General features: G+C 47.5%; 1 protein-coding gene across 1 annotated transcript in view; it reads left to right on the top strand.

Annotated features, from left to right (window-relative positions):
- Positions 1 to 17975, top strand: part of rptor (regulatory associated protein of MTOR, complex 1) — a 606910-nt gene that overhangs the window by 191163 nt on the left and 397772 nt on the right. Inside the window, 1 exon segment of the mRNA XM_084318354.1 lies at positions 1409 to 1567. Within this exon segment, the coding sequence (XP_084174480.1) occupies positions 1409 to 1567 (159 nt within the window).

The raw sequence follows: 17975 nt of genomic DNA, 5'->3' as shown, positions 1-17975 counted from the left end.
GGAAGATGTTAAATAAGCTAATTTCCCAAAATAGTGGAGTTCCCCTTTAACTGAATGCACATGTGTGCGTGTGTGGACTACTGTACTATTACAGGTATTGAAATGAACAATGCAACTTCCTTATACAAAAAAAAATAGTTTTAGTTTTTTTATGAATAATAAAATATCTATACTTGGAGTCCCTGTATCGATACAGTATCGCCACGCAAAGTATCGCGATACTACTACGTATCGATTTCCCCCCCCCACCCCTACTACTTTCTATGTGTGGCTACCTAGTACCTACAGTGTGTACCACATCCTTATTTCAGCTTATCTCCATCTCAGTGTGTGCTTGTGTGCTCACTTGCGTACTTGAAAGTAGGGCATTAATCTCTGTCCTGGTACTAATGGTGCAGCGTATAGATGTGTCTCATTAGAAGCAGCAGGGGTAAAGCATTGTTTATGTATGTCACCGTCGGCTAACCCGACACAATGCTTTTCCCTCCTCTCATTGGGAAGCCAGTGACGCACATTACGACGATGTATATAATGAAAACCTGTAGGAAGACTATCCCACGTGGTCACGTGTCCTAGTTTCTACTAGATGTATATGTATACCTCTCTAGGTACTGTGGTATTGCTTGCTGTAGTACTCTGACCCTTTGATCTGATTACACCCAAATGGAATCCGTCTGCCAGCTATCAAGCCGGTTTCACTACATTGAAGACTCAATTAATATGGGACACGTGTGTGGCGTCTTTCATCAGCTTGGGTATGATTTCAGATGTTCTGGGTTTGGCTTCAGCAAGTTCAGTGTGGATTCTGCGGAAGCTTTGTGGCCTAAGGGTGTTGTTTACTCCACCTCACATTCATAGGAAAACCCTGCGATCGAGTCATGTCTGTAGGGCGCTGCATGATGAAACGATGACGTTATGAATAAGGGAGTAAAGCCTGCTTGTTCTGTTCTTTTGTTTCCATGGATATGTAGGCATGGAACTGGAATAACCCACTTCCACTTCAGTCATAGGGTACCGGTTTACAAAGATGGTTATCCATTAGCTCTCATTGGACTTTCCATTATGTTCTTTCCAACTAGGCCTGCAGTACTGGCCATAGTGTAGTTGATCAGGATTAGAGCTGCTACCAATGATTATTTAAGTCATCAATTCTTCCAATGATTATTTTTCATAAACAGTGCTTCTAAACTTAATTAGTGCTTCTGAATGAAAATATTTCTGTCAGACTAGACACTTGCTCTGAACTTCCACGCTTTCAAAGCATCAATGCAGTAGTTTTAAGTCTATGATTTTTTGTAATTTAATTATTCTATTTTTCTCTCTTTCTCTCTCTGTCTCTGTCTCTGTCTCTGTCTCTCTCTGTCTCTCTCTCTCTCTCTCTCTCACTCTCTCTCTCGCTCTCTCTCAGGCGCGTTACAAGCAGAGTCTGGACCCTACAGTAGACGAGGTGAAGAAGCTGTGCACGTCACTGAGACGCAACGCCAAGGAGGAGCGTGTCCTCTTCCACTACAACGGCCACGGGGTTCCCCGGCCCACCGTCAATGGAGAGATCTGGGTCTTCAACAAGGTAGCGCACACACACAACCCTGAACCAGGACCAGGCAGGTTGAACTGCTTTGGCCGTGGATTTTTCTAACTATTTCTTTTGACTTGACCCGATTCTATGTACAGTACATGACAACCTTGTAACTCCAAAAGAGTCAATGTTTCAGGAACTAACTTTTAGATTGTGACTCATGCAGTTTTGTTGGTCAAACATTGGGTTCTGAATGGGTTTCGTACCTGCTCACAAAACATGGAGAACCATCTCAATTTTGTATTATGCAAGAAAATATTGGAGATACAACGTTTTCACAGAAGACAGCAATTGAAAATCATCACACGAGTGCCTTGGAAGCCCGAAAGCCCTGTCCTCACTAAGGTAAAACAGAAGGCCCTGTTCCATCACTAAGGTCAAACAGAAAGCCCTGTTCCATCACTAAGGTAAAACAGAAGGCCCTGTTCCATCACTAAGGTCAAACAGAAGGCCCTGTCCCAACACTAAGGTAAAACAGAAGGCCCTGTTCCATCACTAAGGTAAAACAGTAAGCCCTGTCCCAACACTAAGGTAAAACAGAAGGCCCTGTCCCATCACTAAGGTAAAACAGTAAGCCCTGTCCCCACACTAAGGTAAAACAGAAGGCCCTGTCCCATCACTAAGGTCAAACAGTAAGCCCTGTTCCACCACTAAGGTAAAACAGAAGGCCCTGTTCCATCACTAAGGTCAAACAGAAGGCCCTGTTCCATCACTAAGGTCAAACAGAAGGCCCTGTTCCATCACTAAGGTCAAACAGAAGGCCCTGTCCCATCACTAAGGTAAAACAGAAGGCCCTGTCCCAACACTAAGGTAAAACAGAAGGCCCTGTTCCATCACTAAGGTAAAACAGAAAGCCCTGTTCCAACACTAAGGTAAAACAGAAGGCCCTGTTCCATCACTAAGGTAAAACAGAAAGCCCTGTCCCATCACTAAGGTAAAACAGAAGGCCCTGTTCCATCACTAAGGTAAAACAGAAGGCCCTGTCCCATCACTAAGGTAAAACAGAACGCCCTGTCCCATCACTAAGGTAAAACAGAAAGCCCTGTTCCATCACTAAGGTAAAACAGAAAGCCCTGTCCCAACACTAAGGTAAAACAGAAGGCCCTGTCCCATCACTAAGGTCAAACAGAAAGCCCTGTCCCAACACTAAGGTAAAACAGAAAGCCCTGTCCCCACACTAAGGTCAAACAGAAAGCCCTGTTCCAACACTAAGGTCAAACAGAAGGCCCTGTCCCAACACTAAGGTAAAACAGAAAGCCCTGTCCCATCACTAAGGTAAAACAGAACGCCCTGTCCCATCACTAAGGTAAAACAGAAAGCCCTGTCCCCACACTAAGGTAAAACAGAAAGCCCTGTCCCCACACTAAGGTCAAACAGAAAGCCCTGTCCCAACACTAAGGTAAAACAGAACGCCCTGTCCCATCACTAAGGTAAAATAGAAGGCCCTGTTCCATCACTAAGGTAAAACAGAAGGCCCTGTTCCATCACTAAGGTAAAACAGAAGGCCCTGTCCCATCACTAAGGTAAAACAGAAGGCCCTGTTCCATCACTAAGGTAAAACAGAAAGCCCTGTTCCATCACTAAGGTCAAACAGAAGGCCCTGTCCCATCACTAAGGTAAAACAAAGCCCTGTCCCATCACTAAGGTAAAACAGAAGGCCCTGTCCCATCACTAAGGTCAAACAGAAAGCCCTGTCCCATCACTAAGGTCAAACAGAAGGCCCTGTTCCATCACTAAGGTCAAACAGAAGGCCCTGTCCCAACACTAAGGTAAAACAGAAAGCCCTGTCCCAACACTAAGGTAAAACAGAAGGCCCTGTTCCAACACTAAGGTCAAACAGAAAGCCCTGTTCCATCACTAAGGTAAAACAAAGCCCTGTCCCAACACTAAGGTAAAACAGAAGGCCCTGTTCCATCACTAAGGTAAAACAGAAGGCCCTGTCCCATCACTAAGGTAAAACAGAAGGCCCTGTCCCATCACGAAGGTAAAACAGAAGGCCCTGTCCCATCACTAAGGTAAAACAGAAAGCCCTGTCCCATCACTAAGGTAAAACAGAAGGCCCTGTCCCAACACTAAGGTCAAACAGAAAGCCCTGTCCCAACACTAAGGTCAAACAGAAAGCCCTGTTCCATCACTAAGGTAAAACAGAAAGCCCTGTCCCATCACTAAGGTAAAACAGAAGGCCCTGTCCCAACACTAAGGTAAAGCGGAAGGCCCTGTCCCATCACTAAGGTAAAACAGAAAGCCCTGTCCCATCACTAAGGTAAAACAGAAGGCCCTGTTCCAACACTGAGGTAAAACAGAAGGCCCTGTTCCATCACTAAGGTAAAACAGAAAGCCCTGTTCCAACACTGAGGTAAAACAGAAGGCCCTGTTCCAACACTAAGGTAAAACAGAAGGCCCTGTCCCAACACTAAGGTAAAACAGAAGGCCCTGTCCCAACACTAAGGTAAAACAGAAGGCCCTGTCCCATCACTAAGGTAAAACAGAAAGCCCTGTCCCCACACTAAGGTAAAACAGAAAGCCCTGTCCCAACACTAAGGTAAAACAGAAAGCCCTGTCCCATCACTAAGGTAAAACAGAAAGCCCTGTCCCAACACTAAGGTAAAACAGAAGGCCCTGTCCCAACACTAAGGTAAAACAGAAGGCCCTGTCCCAACACTAAGGTAAAACAGAAGGCCCTGTCCCAACACTAAGGTCAAACAGAAAGCCCTGTCCCATCACTAAGGTCAAACAGAAAGCCCTGTTCCATCACTAAGGTAAAACAGAAGGCCCTGTTCCAACACTAAGGTAAAACAGAAGGCCCTGTCCCATCACTAAGGTCAAACAGAAAGCCCTGTTCCATCACTAAGGTAAAACAGAAGGCCCTGTTCCAACACTAAGGTAAAACAGAAGGCCCTGTTCCAACACAACACACCACACTACACACACCACCTCCGCCGCCTACCCAATACCCATCACTTTTGATAGATGGAGCCACCGACATCTCCACCAAAGACTGTGATGTTGTCTGCCTGTGTCATTGATTATGGAAGATCATCCAATATCTTAAGTTGCCATATTGAGGTTTAACACGCCCATGTAGTTTTATGGTTCTGTTTCCATATAATGATGAGTAATGAATAATGCTCTGTAAATCTATTATGAATGAATGAATAGTTTTATTTTCGGTCTTTGTTTACAGATAAATCAAAAACATACATGTGTGGACTTTCAAAAGGAAAAAGGAAAAAAAAGAAAGAATCACAAATGTACATATTCAAAGTAAGCTCACACACAAAATCCAAACTCAATGACCGAAAAAAGGAATAGGCTGAAGCACATGCTTATTTTTGCCTATCCTTTTTTTTTTTTGATCCACTTTTTCTCCCATTTTTCTATATTTTCTCCCATCCCAATTTCGTATCATCCAATTCAACCCTCCCCTGTCACGAACGCTGTTTCTTGCCTCCCACAAGCCGGCTGCAATGTGGACTAAGTCATACATAGTACCAGTCCCCTCCGGTACTTGAGGTAACAGCAGTCGCATCTTTTCACCTGCGCAGCTCGATCTCTCAGTGTCGAGGAGTAACGCGTGGGAGGCTCACGCTGCCCCCGACACTTCCTGATTCTACTGCGCAGGCGCACCAACCGACTTGTAGGAGTCGCTTGTTCACAACGCCCGATCCCCACCCTTCAGTTTCCCTCCCCGTAATACGGCCAATGTGTATTACTGCGGACGACCAGCTAAACTGAAAACAATGTGGAGAGCTGGATTCGAACACGCGAATCCTAGCGTCTCCACACTGGTGGCTAGTGCCTTGCCCACTACACCACCTAGCCGCCCGCATTTTTGCCTATCCTTTACAATTCTTAAAAACTAAATATACTTTAATATAAGAAAGAACATTTTAAAATATGCTGCAAGATATAATTTATTTTTATTTTTCTTTAAGAGAAAAAAGAAAAGAGAAAATAAATGTTTGATGTTTACTCAAAACTGTACTCCTGAATTATTTTATCCTTCAGGGCCTTTTTAAATCTCCCCTGAGAGGTACACAACTTCAACCTGTCACTAAGACTATTCCACAATTTAACTCCCAAAATTGAAACACATCTAGCTTTTACATTAGTTCTTACCTTTTTATATGTTTTAAGAATACACAACCCTCTTAAATTATACTTTCCTTCTCTTGGTTGAAAGAGACATTGAATACAAGCAGGTAGGTTCTTACTCTTAGCACGAAAAATGATCTCCAATGTTTTTATGTAAACCATATCTACAAATTTTAATGTGCAGGACTTTATGAATAATGGATTTGTCGATCCAAGATAACTAGCTTTATTTATTATTCTAATAGCTCTTTTCTGTAGTTTAATAATAGCATCTATATTTATATATATATTATAATAGCTTAATATTTTGAATTTAATTCAACGTGGCAAAGAAACTTAAAGAACAAGTGCATAATTCAGTTTAAAAAAGTTAATGTCAGTAAGTGTAATTTCTTTTATGTGAGCTCACACCACACCACACACTACACCACAACCCACCATACCACACACGCTACACCACACTACACCATACCACACCACACCATACCCCACCACACCACACCATACCCCACCACACCATACCCCACACACTACACCCCACCATACCACACCACACCACACCCCACCACACCACACCCCACCCCCTCCCACCACACCCCACCACACCACACCCCACCTCACACTACACCACACCATACAGTTAGTGGTTTCTCGTGTACACTCTAGAACAGACCTGGGCATTGTACGGGCCGGATACGGCCCGCGGGATGATTTTGACCGGCCCGCGAAAGATTACATGATAATAAAAAACGTTTTTCTTTTCATGTCAACGTTCACACGCACAATATACGCTTAGGAGACATGCTCAGAAGATGTTGGTTCTCTTTGGATCCACCTACATAAATTATGTGAACAGACATTCTCAGTCATGACGTTTACCAAGTCCAGGTACAGATCCTCTCTCACTGATGAACATCTGGCAGCTGTGCTTCGCATCTCCACCTCAGACATGCAACCTGACTTTGATGGACTTGTTAAAGCTCAACAGAGACTGGATTTCTCACACTGAATGAAAAAAAAGAACTGAAGAACACTAAAATGTGGAAATATAACATATCTTTTTTCTTTTTTTTGCACAGTTCTGAAAACATTAAATGTTTAATATAGGCATGTAAAGTAAAAAAGGCTACAAAACTGGGACACTTTTCTTTACACAGTTCAGTGACATGTCTTGTTTATTTTTGCTATAAAATGATGATGTCTTTAGAAAGCTAAGAAAATCCTTGTTTCAATAGTATATGAAACTCAAAGTGCCCTTTGTTATTAACACTTTGACTGCCGGGACACGTCTTTTCACGTCTTTGCTGGCCATGCTAAAGTTGCCGGGGGACGCTGTACAGCGTCCTTATATCAATATTTCAAAAATCTGCGATCGGATTCATATTCCCCCTCCGCTGGCCTGAGATCCACCAGCAGGACCCTCTGAGCTCTCTGGCGGTTCAGGAGCGCCATCTGGTGGCCGATCGGCGCAATCGCCACACAGGATATTGAATAGAGGTTGTCATGACGACCGTAGTTGTTCTGAAGGATCAGATTAAACCGAATATATATATTTATTTATATATATATATTTAATTGTATTTGTATATCCCCTGATATCCCTTGTATATTCCTTGTACAATATGCATTGAATATCCCTTCTAGTCTACTGAACATCCCATAATAGTCTCCATTCTACCATTGGACGAGACCTTGGTGCCAGGTCGCCATACCCCTCAGACCAGGTTCAATCGTACCGCTCAACATGTATGGACAAGTCCTAGTTCCGCGTAGGAATATGTCTACCGCACCACTAATGGTACTATTTGTTCATAGTGCGTATATATACTGCGCTATTAAAGTAGAGCTTTCTTTTAGTCCAGTTCCTTACCCTCCAACAGAGTGACAGACGCAAAAGCCTCCCCGCGAACCACGTGTGGGCAGTAAGGCCAATTCGGCCCAGTATCGGCATTGAGACATCGTGTATATTGATATTTGAATAGTCATATTTGGCACTATATCGTCGAGTTGGACGTATTCTATTAAGCTAATAATAGTCTATTCATATGTAGTGCCTCGTGCGGTAAGAGTTCTATAGTAATCAGCACCCCCATCGTTTCGGGCATCAGCTGGACGCTTATCCAGGGTGGTTGACCCCACGTGAAGCTGCACCCGAGGAGCTCCAGGCCAAAGAGCGAGTGGACCTGTATATTGGATTATTCTACCGACGACGGCTAGCCTTCCCCGGCTTGGATTATGCTTTGAGTACTTTGATTATTCTATGGATAAAGGCCAACGCTGCGGTGTGTTGGAAATACCCCCCCCCGGAGAGGACGACAGGTGAGAAGACGCTCTACACGACGAGGTCGCCTCACGTCTCTCCATCGTGGACCGGAGGACGCCGGCCACAGAGAGTCCAACTGCTTTCATCTGTGGATCGAGGATCGCTGGGCACCGGGTCGCACGACTGTGGGCTCTCCCAGGATACCCTCGGCCAGACGGGATACAGCCAGACTCTACCCCCCCCCCTCCAGCTGTCCTACAAGCAGTCGGAACCTTCCCCTAGTGTATCCAGCTATATAATCATTCAAGTATCATTGCTATTGTTCCCTAACTATTCCAGGTTGTATATTTGCTTCCTGCGCAATCAGAGATTGGACATTCGATATTGATCTACCTACGAATACTCATTTGCCATAAAAGTGCATACTATTTCAAATCATAAATGTAATTAAGTGATCGTTGTACATACCCTTTGCTATGTATTATTATTAAACGCAGACTTTCGACTTGGTACATTTGTGTTGGATCCGTTTCATCAGGTGGGAGTGTTTATCATAATTATTTATACCTAGTACTGGGTGGCCAGAGTCTAAAGTACAAGAGGTAGTGGTAGTAAGTATCATATCTAACAATACAGTCAGGGAATTGTACCCCTCAGTTACAATTGGTCCTTCGAGCCGGATGGTAATCAGTGTAATATTAATATAGTGTTATTAATATTAAAATGGCCTATGATGAACACTCCACGAAACGATCCTCCTAACCAACAACGCCCGCGGCGCAAACGACAGCTCCCTCAGTACCTAGAGGCTTACGCTGTCAGTCAACAACCTAGTCTTCTACCAACAGTAAACGCGGTAAAACTAGAAAGTAAAATTATGTCTAACCCTAACAACCAGGCTACCCCGACCATAGAGGCCCCTATGGGTTCTAACGTAACTGACCCAGCTCACGGTGGGGACCAGGGGGAACCAGACATGACTTTACACCCCGCCAATACCGAAGAAGTAGTCCCCGACGAGTCCCGGGAGGAAGACAACACTACCGAGAGAGAACTCGGCACGGAAGAAGATGAGGAGAGCACCGTGGAGATAGAGCTCCAAGACTCCGCACGGAGTACCCCAAGGGACGGCTCCCCTATACAACCGTCTTCTCCCAGCGAGGCAGAGAGGACACTACAGCAGGCATTCCTCGTCAGCCTGAAAGCCTCTACTGAACGCGATAGACTCCAGGGTGAACGCGATCGATTGCAGATACAGCAACGGAGCGAAGAAGAGCACATACGCCTGGAAATAAGACTCATTCAGATGGAAGAGAATATGGCAAGAGACCGGGCCGACGCCCAGCGCGCCGCCACCGGTGCCCAGAGAGAATCGGATCTCACCAAGCGCGAAGCCGAGCGCGACAGAGCACAAGCGCAACTAATAGAACAGCTGATCAGAAGGACAACACCCCCTCCCTCCACCAGAGGCTCCAGGAACTCGTCTAGACATCACTCCAGGGCGGCACCCCCTAGCCGAGTAAGCGACCCTGAACTTGACCAACAGACGAGGTTTATACCCCCCGCAGACCCCCTTCCCCAACCGGTCCAAGCGAGACCCAGCCACCGGGAAGGAGCAGCATACACTGCGGAGAGGCTAAATCAGAGACTACAAGCCCTGGATGACCTAACGGAAGACGAAGAGGAAGAGGAGGAGAACCACGCCCGACGACAGCACAGTACTCTACCGGACCAGGAGGTCCAGTACAGCCCAGGCTATACCCCCGTGGAGCTGCGCTACAGACCCCCGACGCTATTCACGGGTGAGCACGACGCACGACCCGCACCGAGGAACAGCACCTGGACCAGCGGGCCATGGTACACAGCCGGTACCAGCCCACGCCAAGGAGCAGGAGGAGACTCGCCTAGGAGGCCTCTCCCCCAACGCTCGCCGATGTATCAACAATCCGCGTCATACATTGGCACACCTATGGTACCAGACTTCACCCAGGAGAACCGGGCCCAGTATACGGAGCTCCGCATGTGTCTGGAGACAATGTTGGTGGATGTCATTGATGAACGCCATAAATACGCGATACTACTGAAGCATTTAAAGGTACCCCGCGCGCACAACATAGCGCTCGCCTACGCCACTTCCACGACCCCATACACCGCAGCGCTGGTAGCGTTGGACCAGAGATATGGACGTATATGGGATTACGTGATCCAGGAGATCAGGCACATCGACCGCCTACCCCCAGCAACAGACAATCGAGCACTGGACGACCTGTCCATCAGAGTGCAGTCCCTAGTAGGGATGCTGGGAGCGCAGAGGGAAAAGGGTAGGCATGAACTATACGCCAACTCAAATGTAGAGAGGATCTTGGAGAAGCTACCGCCCGCCCGACAGGAGCGCTTTAGGCGGCAGAGAGACCACCGAGACCCTAATGGCCCCGAACCGAACCTCCTCGATCTAGCCGACTTCCTGGCGAGAGAAGTCAGCAGCTTACGGCTAGATACATTCGGACGGAGCACCCCTGGCTCCAGAGAAGGAACCAGGAGACTAAATGATGGAAGAAGATCGGTGACTGTCATGCACCAATCGGAGTCAGTGCCAAGCAGTAGGAGCCACAGTACCCCCTCAAGAAAGGAGAAGTGGAAGATAGTGTGCCCCTACTGTGAGAAAGAACACTGGCTGTCACAATGTGACTCATTCCCCAAGATGAATGCGGAGGAAGCGAGTCAATGGATAAAGTCCAACAGACGCTGTTTTCGCTGTGCGCGATCACACATGGCAGCCGAATGCCGCTTAAAGAAAAAGTGCAGTCGGTGCGATGGAGCCCATCTGGACATACTCCACGACAGTAACAGACGGCGGCCTCCACCCGCACCATCAAGCAGCAAAGCAAGCGTCATGTACATCGACCCCGCCAGCAGCAGCGGAGCCAGAGTGCTCTTAAAGGTAGTCCGTGTGACATTGAGCTACCAGAATAAAGTCATGGACACTTACGCCGTCCTTGATGACGGGTCAGAGAAGACCCTTCTGCTCGCGTCCGCTGCGGCCCAGCTAGGGCTGCGGGGGAGCGAAAACCAAATGACAATTCGGACAATAAGAAGAGATTTGAAAACGATAAAGGGCGAGAATGTCTCATTCTCTATCGCAGCAAGCGGCCAGCCCGAGCGACGGTACAGGATTACAGACGCTTTCACCAGCCAAGAAATGGGACTCTCGCGGTACACATACCCCGTAGCCAAGCTGATGGAGAAATATGTACATCTACCGATCCCACTCATAGACGGTGCTACCCCGACACTGTTGATAGGCTCCGACCATGCAGACCTCATTGTCCCGATAGACCGGGTTCATACCGGACCCAGAGGCTGTCCTGCAGCAGTCGAGACCCGCCTAGGATGGACTCTCCAAGGCCCACTCGCCAAATCTCTCAACCGAACCACAGCCACTAGCTGTCTCCACTCCCGAGTCACAGAGGGAGACACCGCACTCCTGCAGCATGTAGAGAGGCTATGGACCTTAGAACAAATGCCCTTTAAGAACGAAAAGAAAGACATTCGCTCTAAAGACGACATCTACGCCATTAACCTCCTCGAGACGGGAACAAAGAGAGTCCCAGTCAGCGGCGTGTTGAGATACGCCACGCCACTCCTGCGGCGGGAAGGGATGCCTACCTTTCACGCAAAGAAAGACGCCACAGAGCGGTACCTACTAAACACAGAGCGGCGCTTAGCCAAGGACCCCGCCCAAGAAAGTGTATACCGCGCTGAGATTGAGAAGCTCATCACAGCGGGACACGTCACAAAGATTGACATTAAAGAGGCCGACCAGACGACTGAATCGTGGTACGTGCACCACCACAAGGTTCATCACAACGGCAAAGACCGCATCGTGTTTAACTGCAGCTACCAGATCGGATCCCAAAATCTGAATAAAGAGCTATTGCCCGGTCCTACACTCGGCCCCTCCCTACTAGGCGTACTACTCCGCTTCCGCCAGGACAAGGTGGCTATCAGCGGGGATATCAAAGGGATGTTCCTGCAGGTGAGATTAGTAGAGGAGGACAAGCCCCTGTTGCGGTTCCTATGGAGAGAGAGGCCAGGAGATGAGCACCCAGCCATCTACCAATGGGAAGTCCTCCCTTTCGGAACTACATGCAGCCCATGCTGTGCTACATTTGCACTACAGAGACATGTCGCAGAGGACCCAGCAGCGGACGAAGAGGTCCGACACAGTGTGAAGAACAGCTTCTACGTAGATAACTGTCTACAAAGCGTTTCGACCCAGGAAGAAGCCGAGGCTCTCCTACTTAAACTCCGCGCCTCTCTGATCAAAGGCGGCTTTGATCTCAGGCAGTGGGCCAGCAGCGATCCGCACGTACTGCGCAGCCTCTCCTCCGAGGACGAGGCAGCGAGCAGCGAGACCTGGATGGCCACAATCCCAGGAGAAGCCCAAGAGATGACACTAGGACTAGTGTGGCGCTTCAAAACAGATTCGCTCCACTATAGACACAAACCCCTGACCACGGAGCAGGGAAGGTCGACGGCAATACCGACCACCAGACGGAGTGTGTACAGAACACTCGCCCGACAATATGACCCGTTAGGATGTATACTACCGTACACCACCAGGGCAAAGATGATTGTACGAGCATTGTGGGACAAGGACCAGGGCTGGGACGACCCCATTCCCGCACACCTTGCATCCACCTGGAGAGAGTGGGAGATGGAACTCCACTCACTCCCAGGCGTTAATATACGCCGAAGCTACTTCCCACCCACGGTGAGGCCAGAGACATGTAAAATGGATTTACACGTCTTCAGTGACGCCTCCGAGGTCGCCTACGGATCAGTAGCCTACTTGCGGGCCCAAGAAGAGGGGGGAGAGATCTACACAGCATTCATCCTCGCCCGCTCGAGAATAGCCCCACGCAAGCAACAGTCTATCCCACGTCTAGAGCTCTGCGCAGCCCTCGCAGGAGCGCATCTAGCCACGCTCATCCAACGTGAGCTCACCATTCCGGTGCATAGAACAATCCTGTGGTCAGATTCCACGACAGTACTCGCCTGGATCAAATCGGATTCATGCAAATACAAAGTCTTCGTGGGAGTCAGAGTCACTGAGATTCAAGAGTTAACCGGAGAGTTAACCGGAGAAGCAAACTGGCGCTATGTTGATACAAAACACAACCCAGCTGACGTCATCACCCGGGGAATGTCCCTAGATGACTTAACCCGTCATAACATCTACAGTGACGGACCAGCATTCCTCAAGCTCCCGGAAGGAGATTGGCCCACGCCCACCCCGAGGGAAGCAAGTGACGAGGAGGCTGAGAATAAGAAACCCATGTTCTGTGGATTGAGCACTGTTGTCTCCGCAGACCCCAACATAGACGATTGCATTACCATAGAGAGTGCGCAGCAACGGACATTCCTGCGGCACCACCCAGAGATTAAGTCCCCCGCTGATATGTCAGCAGCTGACTACGAGGAAGCAGAACTGCTTCTACTGCAACGAGCCCAGAGAGACTCGTTCCCAGATGAACTAGACTGTCTACAGGGAGGAAAGCCCGTCCCATCAGACAGCAGATTGATTCATCTGGCCCCCGAGAGTGACACACATACCCTCATCAGAGTGGGTGGTCGCCTGCGGAGAGCCCCCAATTTACCGGATGACATTAAGTACCCGATCGTATTGAACAGCCGACACAAGGTCACAGAGCTGATTATAAAGAAATACGACGAGGATGTACACCACGCAGGAGCAGAGAGAGTCTTCGCGGAAATCAGACGTCGTTACTGGATACTTCAAGGAAGAGAGGCGGTGCGACGCTTCCAGCGAACCTGTCTAGACTGCCGAAAGTGGCGCGCGCAGCCCAGCATACCACGGATGGCTGACCTACCTCCATGTCGCCTCCGACTCGGCGACAAGCCATTCCACTCAACAGGCATGGACTGTTTTGGCCCGCTGCACATAAAGAAAGGAAGAGGCACCGAGAAGCGGTGGGGTATTGTATTCAAATGCATGACCACCAGAGCGATACATATCGAGCTCCTTCCGACCATGAGCGCAGACTCATTCCTTATGGCCTTCCGAAGATTCACATCACGGAAAGGAAAACCGTCTACATTATTGTCCGATCACGGGACAAACTTCAAAGGCGGAGAAAGAGAGCTGAGGGAGAGCTTCCAAGCTATGGGCCCAGAACTTAAGACCCACCTCGCTCCAGCCCAGATTGACTTCCAATTCAACCCCCCAAACGCACCCCACTTCGGTGGAACTTGGGAACGAGAAGTACGTTCTATAAAGACAGCCCTGTACGCAGTACTTGGGGCCCAGACTGTGGCGGAAGAAGTCCTAATGACAGTCCTCACGGAGATTGAGGGAGTATTGAACTCAAAGCCCCTCGGTTACGTCTCCAGTGATGTAGCAGATGTCGACCCAGTCACCCCCAACACCCTCCTGATGGGGCGGCTAGATCCCGCGTTACCCCAGACAATGTACCGGCCTGAAGAAGCGAACGGCCGACGAATGTGGAGGTACAGCCAAGTATTAGCCGACAAGTTTTGGAGCAGTTTCCTACTGCACTACCTACCGTCTCTACAGACCCGCCAGAAGTGGGTAAAAGAGAGAGACAATTTGACGGAAGGAACAGTCGTCATGATTATTGACCAGTCACTACCCAGAGCTATGTGGCCGGCTGGCCGCGTAAGCAAAGTGATCACCGGTGCCGATGGCAAGGTCCGAGCAGCTGAAGTACTCGTCCAGGGGCGCATTTACACCCGTCCTGTGGCGAGGCTCATAGAACTGCCCCGACTCCCAGACACAATCGATGATGACCATGACCCTATGACTTTGTGAGTTGACTGACCCTTACAGCGAACCCTTGAGTGGTAGACAGTGCGGTTAATCTGTCTCTGCTTAACTAATTGGGTTGGGACCAATTAGGGGGCGGCTGTTCTGAAGGATCAGATTAAACCGAATATATATATTTATTTATATATATATATTTAATTGTATTTGTATATCCCCTGATATCCCTTGTATATTCCTTGTACAATATGCATTGAATATCCCTTCTAGTCTACTGAACATCCCATAATAGTCTCCATTCTACCATTGGACGAGACCTTGGTGCCAGGTCGCCATACCCCTCAGACCAGGTTCAATCGTACCGCTCAACATGTATGGACAAGTCCTAGTTCCGCGTAGGAATATGTCTACCGCACCACTAATGGTACTATTTGTTCATAGTGCGTATATATACTGCGCTATTAAAGTATAGCTTTCTTTTAGTCCAGTTCCTTACCCTCCAACAGAGTGACAGACGCAAAAGCCTCCCCGCGAACCACGTGTGGGCAGTAAGGCCAATTCGGCCCAGTATCGGCATTGAGACATCGTGTATATTGATATTTGAATAGTCATATTTGGCACTATATCGTCGAGTTGGACGTATTCTATTAAGCTAATAATAGTCTATTCATATGTAGTGCCTCGTGCGGTAAGAGTTCTATAGTAATCAGCACCCCCATCGTTTCGGGCATCAGCTGGACGCTTATCCAGGGTGGTTGACCCCACGTGAAGCTGCACCCGAGGAGCTCCAGGCCAAAGAGCGAGTGGACCTGTATATTGGATTATTCTACCGACGACGGCTAGCCTTCCCCGGCTTGGATTATGCTTTGAGTACTTTGATTATTCTATGGATAAAGGCCAACACTGCGGTGTGTTGGAAATACCCCCCCCAGAGAGGACGACAGGTGAGAAGACGTTCTACACGACGAGGTCGCCTCACGTCTCTCCATCGTGGACCGGAGGACGCCGGCCACAGAGAGTCCAACTGCTTTCATCTGTGGATCGAGGATCGCTGGGCACCGGGTCGCACGACTGTGGGCTCTCCCAGGATACCCTCGGCCAGACGGGATACAGCCAGACTCTACCCCCCCCCCCTCCAGCTGTCCTACAAGCAGTCGGAACCTTCCCCTAGTGTATCCAGCTATATAATCATTCAAGTATCATTGCTATTGTTCCCTAAATATTCCAGGTTGTATATTTGCTTCCTGCGCAATCAGAGATTGGACATTCGATATTGATCTACCTACGAATACTCATTTGCCATAAAAGTGCATACTATTTAAAATCATAAATGTAATTAAGTGATCGTTGTACATACCCTTTTCTATGTATTATTATTAAACGCAGACTTTCGACTTGGTACATTTGTGTTGGATCCGTTTCATCAGGTGGGAGTGTTTATCATAATTATTTATACCTAGTACTGGGTGGCCAGAGTCTAAAGTACAAGAGGTAGTGGTAGTAAGTATCATATCTAACAATACAGTCAGGGAATTGTACCCCTCAGTTACAGTAGTACTTCCGGGCGCTCGCTATGGTTCATGGGACTCTGGCTCGTCACGCTACACGGTGATCGATTGGCAATAACTCGATAAACAACATGATTTGGACGTATATACCATTATACAAGCTGGAGATGGACCGGGTAAAAATATATCCCATAATGATAAAATTTCTACTCGACGATGATCGCCCAACGGCGCGCGGAGACTGGGGTGAGTTTTAGCGTGTAACGTTACCGTCTTAGATACTAACTGCTATTATCAACATTTGACCCACATTAGATGATTGGTATAACGCTGCCCACGGAATTATAAACGCCCCCTCGCCCATCCGGTCAACATCAGATGACGTGTAGTAACTTCTAGAAGTACGTCTAGTTGGAATTTTTTATATCGTGCTGATTGCCATCAAACTGTATTTCATCATCAATATAATGCATTTGGGGCTATATATTACGTTCTGGAGAAAGCTGCAGAAAGAGATGAAAACATACTTATACATTAGACCATACTTTACTATGAATATGTGAATGAAAAAGTTTAACGTTGCTACACAATGAACAATACATATAGGACTTTGAATGGGCCCTAATAATGGCAATGTAGCAATAGAATTTAAAAAAGTTATAGCCCTGCAAAGAAGGGGACTTTTCTCCATAGACAAATAGCGCTGGCAATCTATGGTATATCATTAATTTAACCCAAGGCAACCAAAGTGTTAATGTTTCACATTTTGTTTATCATTTTGGAAATATAATTCTATTTGAAATAAATGATATTTTTGAAAAGCTATCATCTTTTAATTGCCAAATAATAACATACACTCTTACCAGGGGTCAAAACAATGCCATTTACTGCTTTTTATATAGAAATAAAATGTATATTATGCGTAATTGAGTTTGGAATTTTTGGCCCGGCCCCCCCAACATATTTTCAGTTGCTCATTTTGGCCCCCTGGGAAAAATAATTGCCCACCCCTGCTCTAGAAGTTCTCTGGTTCACGACCAGTCCATAAAAACTAGTCCCAAATTGGCCTGCCTCTCATAAGTGAAGCACCCACTTCGCAAAGATCCACTGCTGCTGTCGGAACCTGTTCACCTCTGCCTCCCCAGCATGCCCCAGGGCCTGTTCTCTTCTCGTCTTCCTCTCCTCCTCCTCTCTTCTCTTGTCTCTCCCTCTTTATTCCTCATAATGATGAATCCTATAAAAAAGCAGTGGCTCTGCAGCGCCAGTGTGGCTCAGAATGAGGGACCAGCAGATCAATGAGGACTTGGAACTGAACCCACCAGCACACACGGGTCAAAACTGTGGAAAACTGACTTTGTTCTCTCTCTCTGCTCATGCACTGATTGGGGCGGTGGGGGCTTGCAATGTGGAAAACATATGGAATAGTTATTCTTGGTTTGGAGTTATTCTTTTGTGTATTATTCTACCTCTGTATCCCCTCTTCCTTTCTCTCTCCTCTCTTTCTCCACCTCTCTCTGTCTCTAACTCCTCTCTGTTTCTCTCTCCTCCTCTCTCCCTCCATCCTCTTTTTCTTTTTGCCTTTTCAACTTTTTCACATCCCAATTTATTTGTTATGTCAATTCCCTTCCTGGTTTGTTGTGGTGCCCCCTACTATGTGTAGGGTGTGTGTAGTAGACTACCACATGCCTCCTCATCGGCCAGCCGCCTCTTTTCACCTGACAACTAGAG

The sequence above is a fragment of the Notolepis coatsorum genome (genome assembly GCF_963971535.1).
Source record: "Notolepis coatsorum genome assembly, chromosome: 7".
NCBI lineage: Eukaryota > Metazoa > Chordata > Actinopteri > Aulopiformes > Paralepididae > Notolepis > Notolepis coatsorum.
The sequence above is the reverse complement of the archived record's forward strand: the minus strand, read 5'-3'. Positions and strand labels throughout refer to the sequence as shown.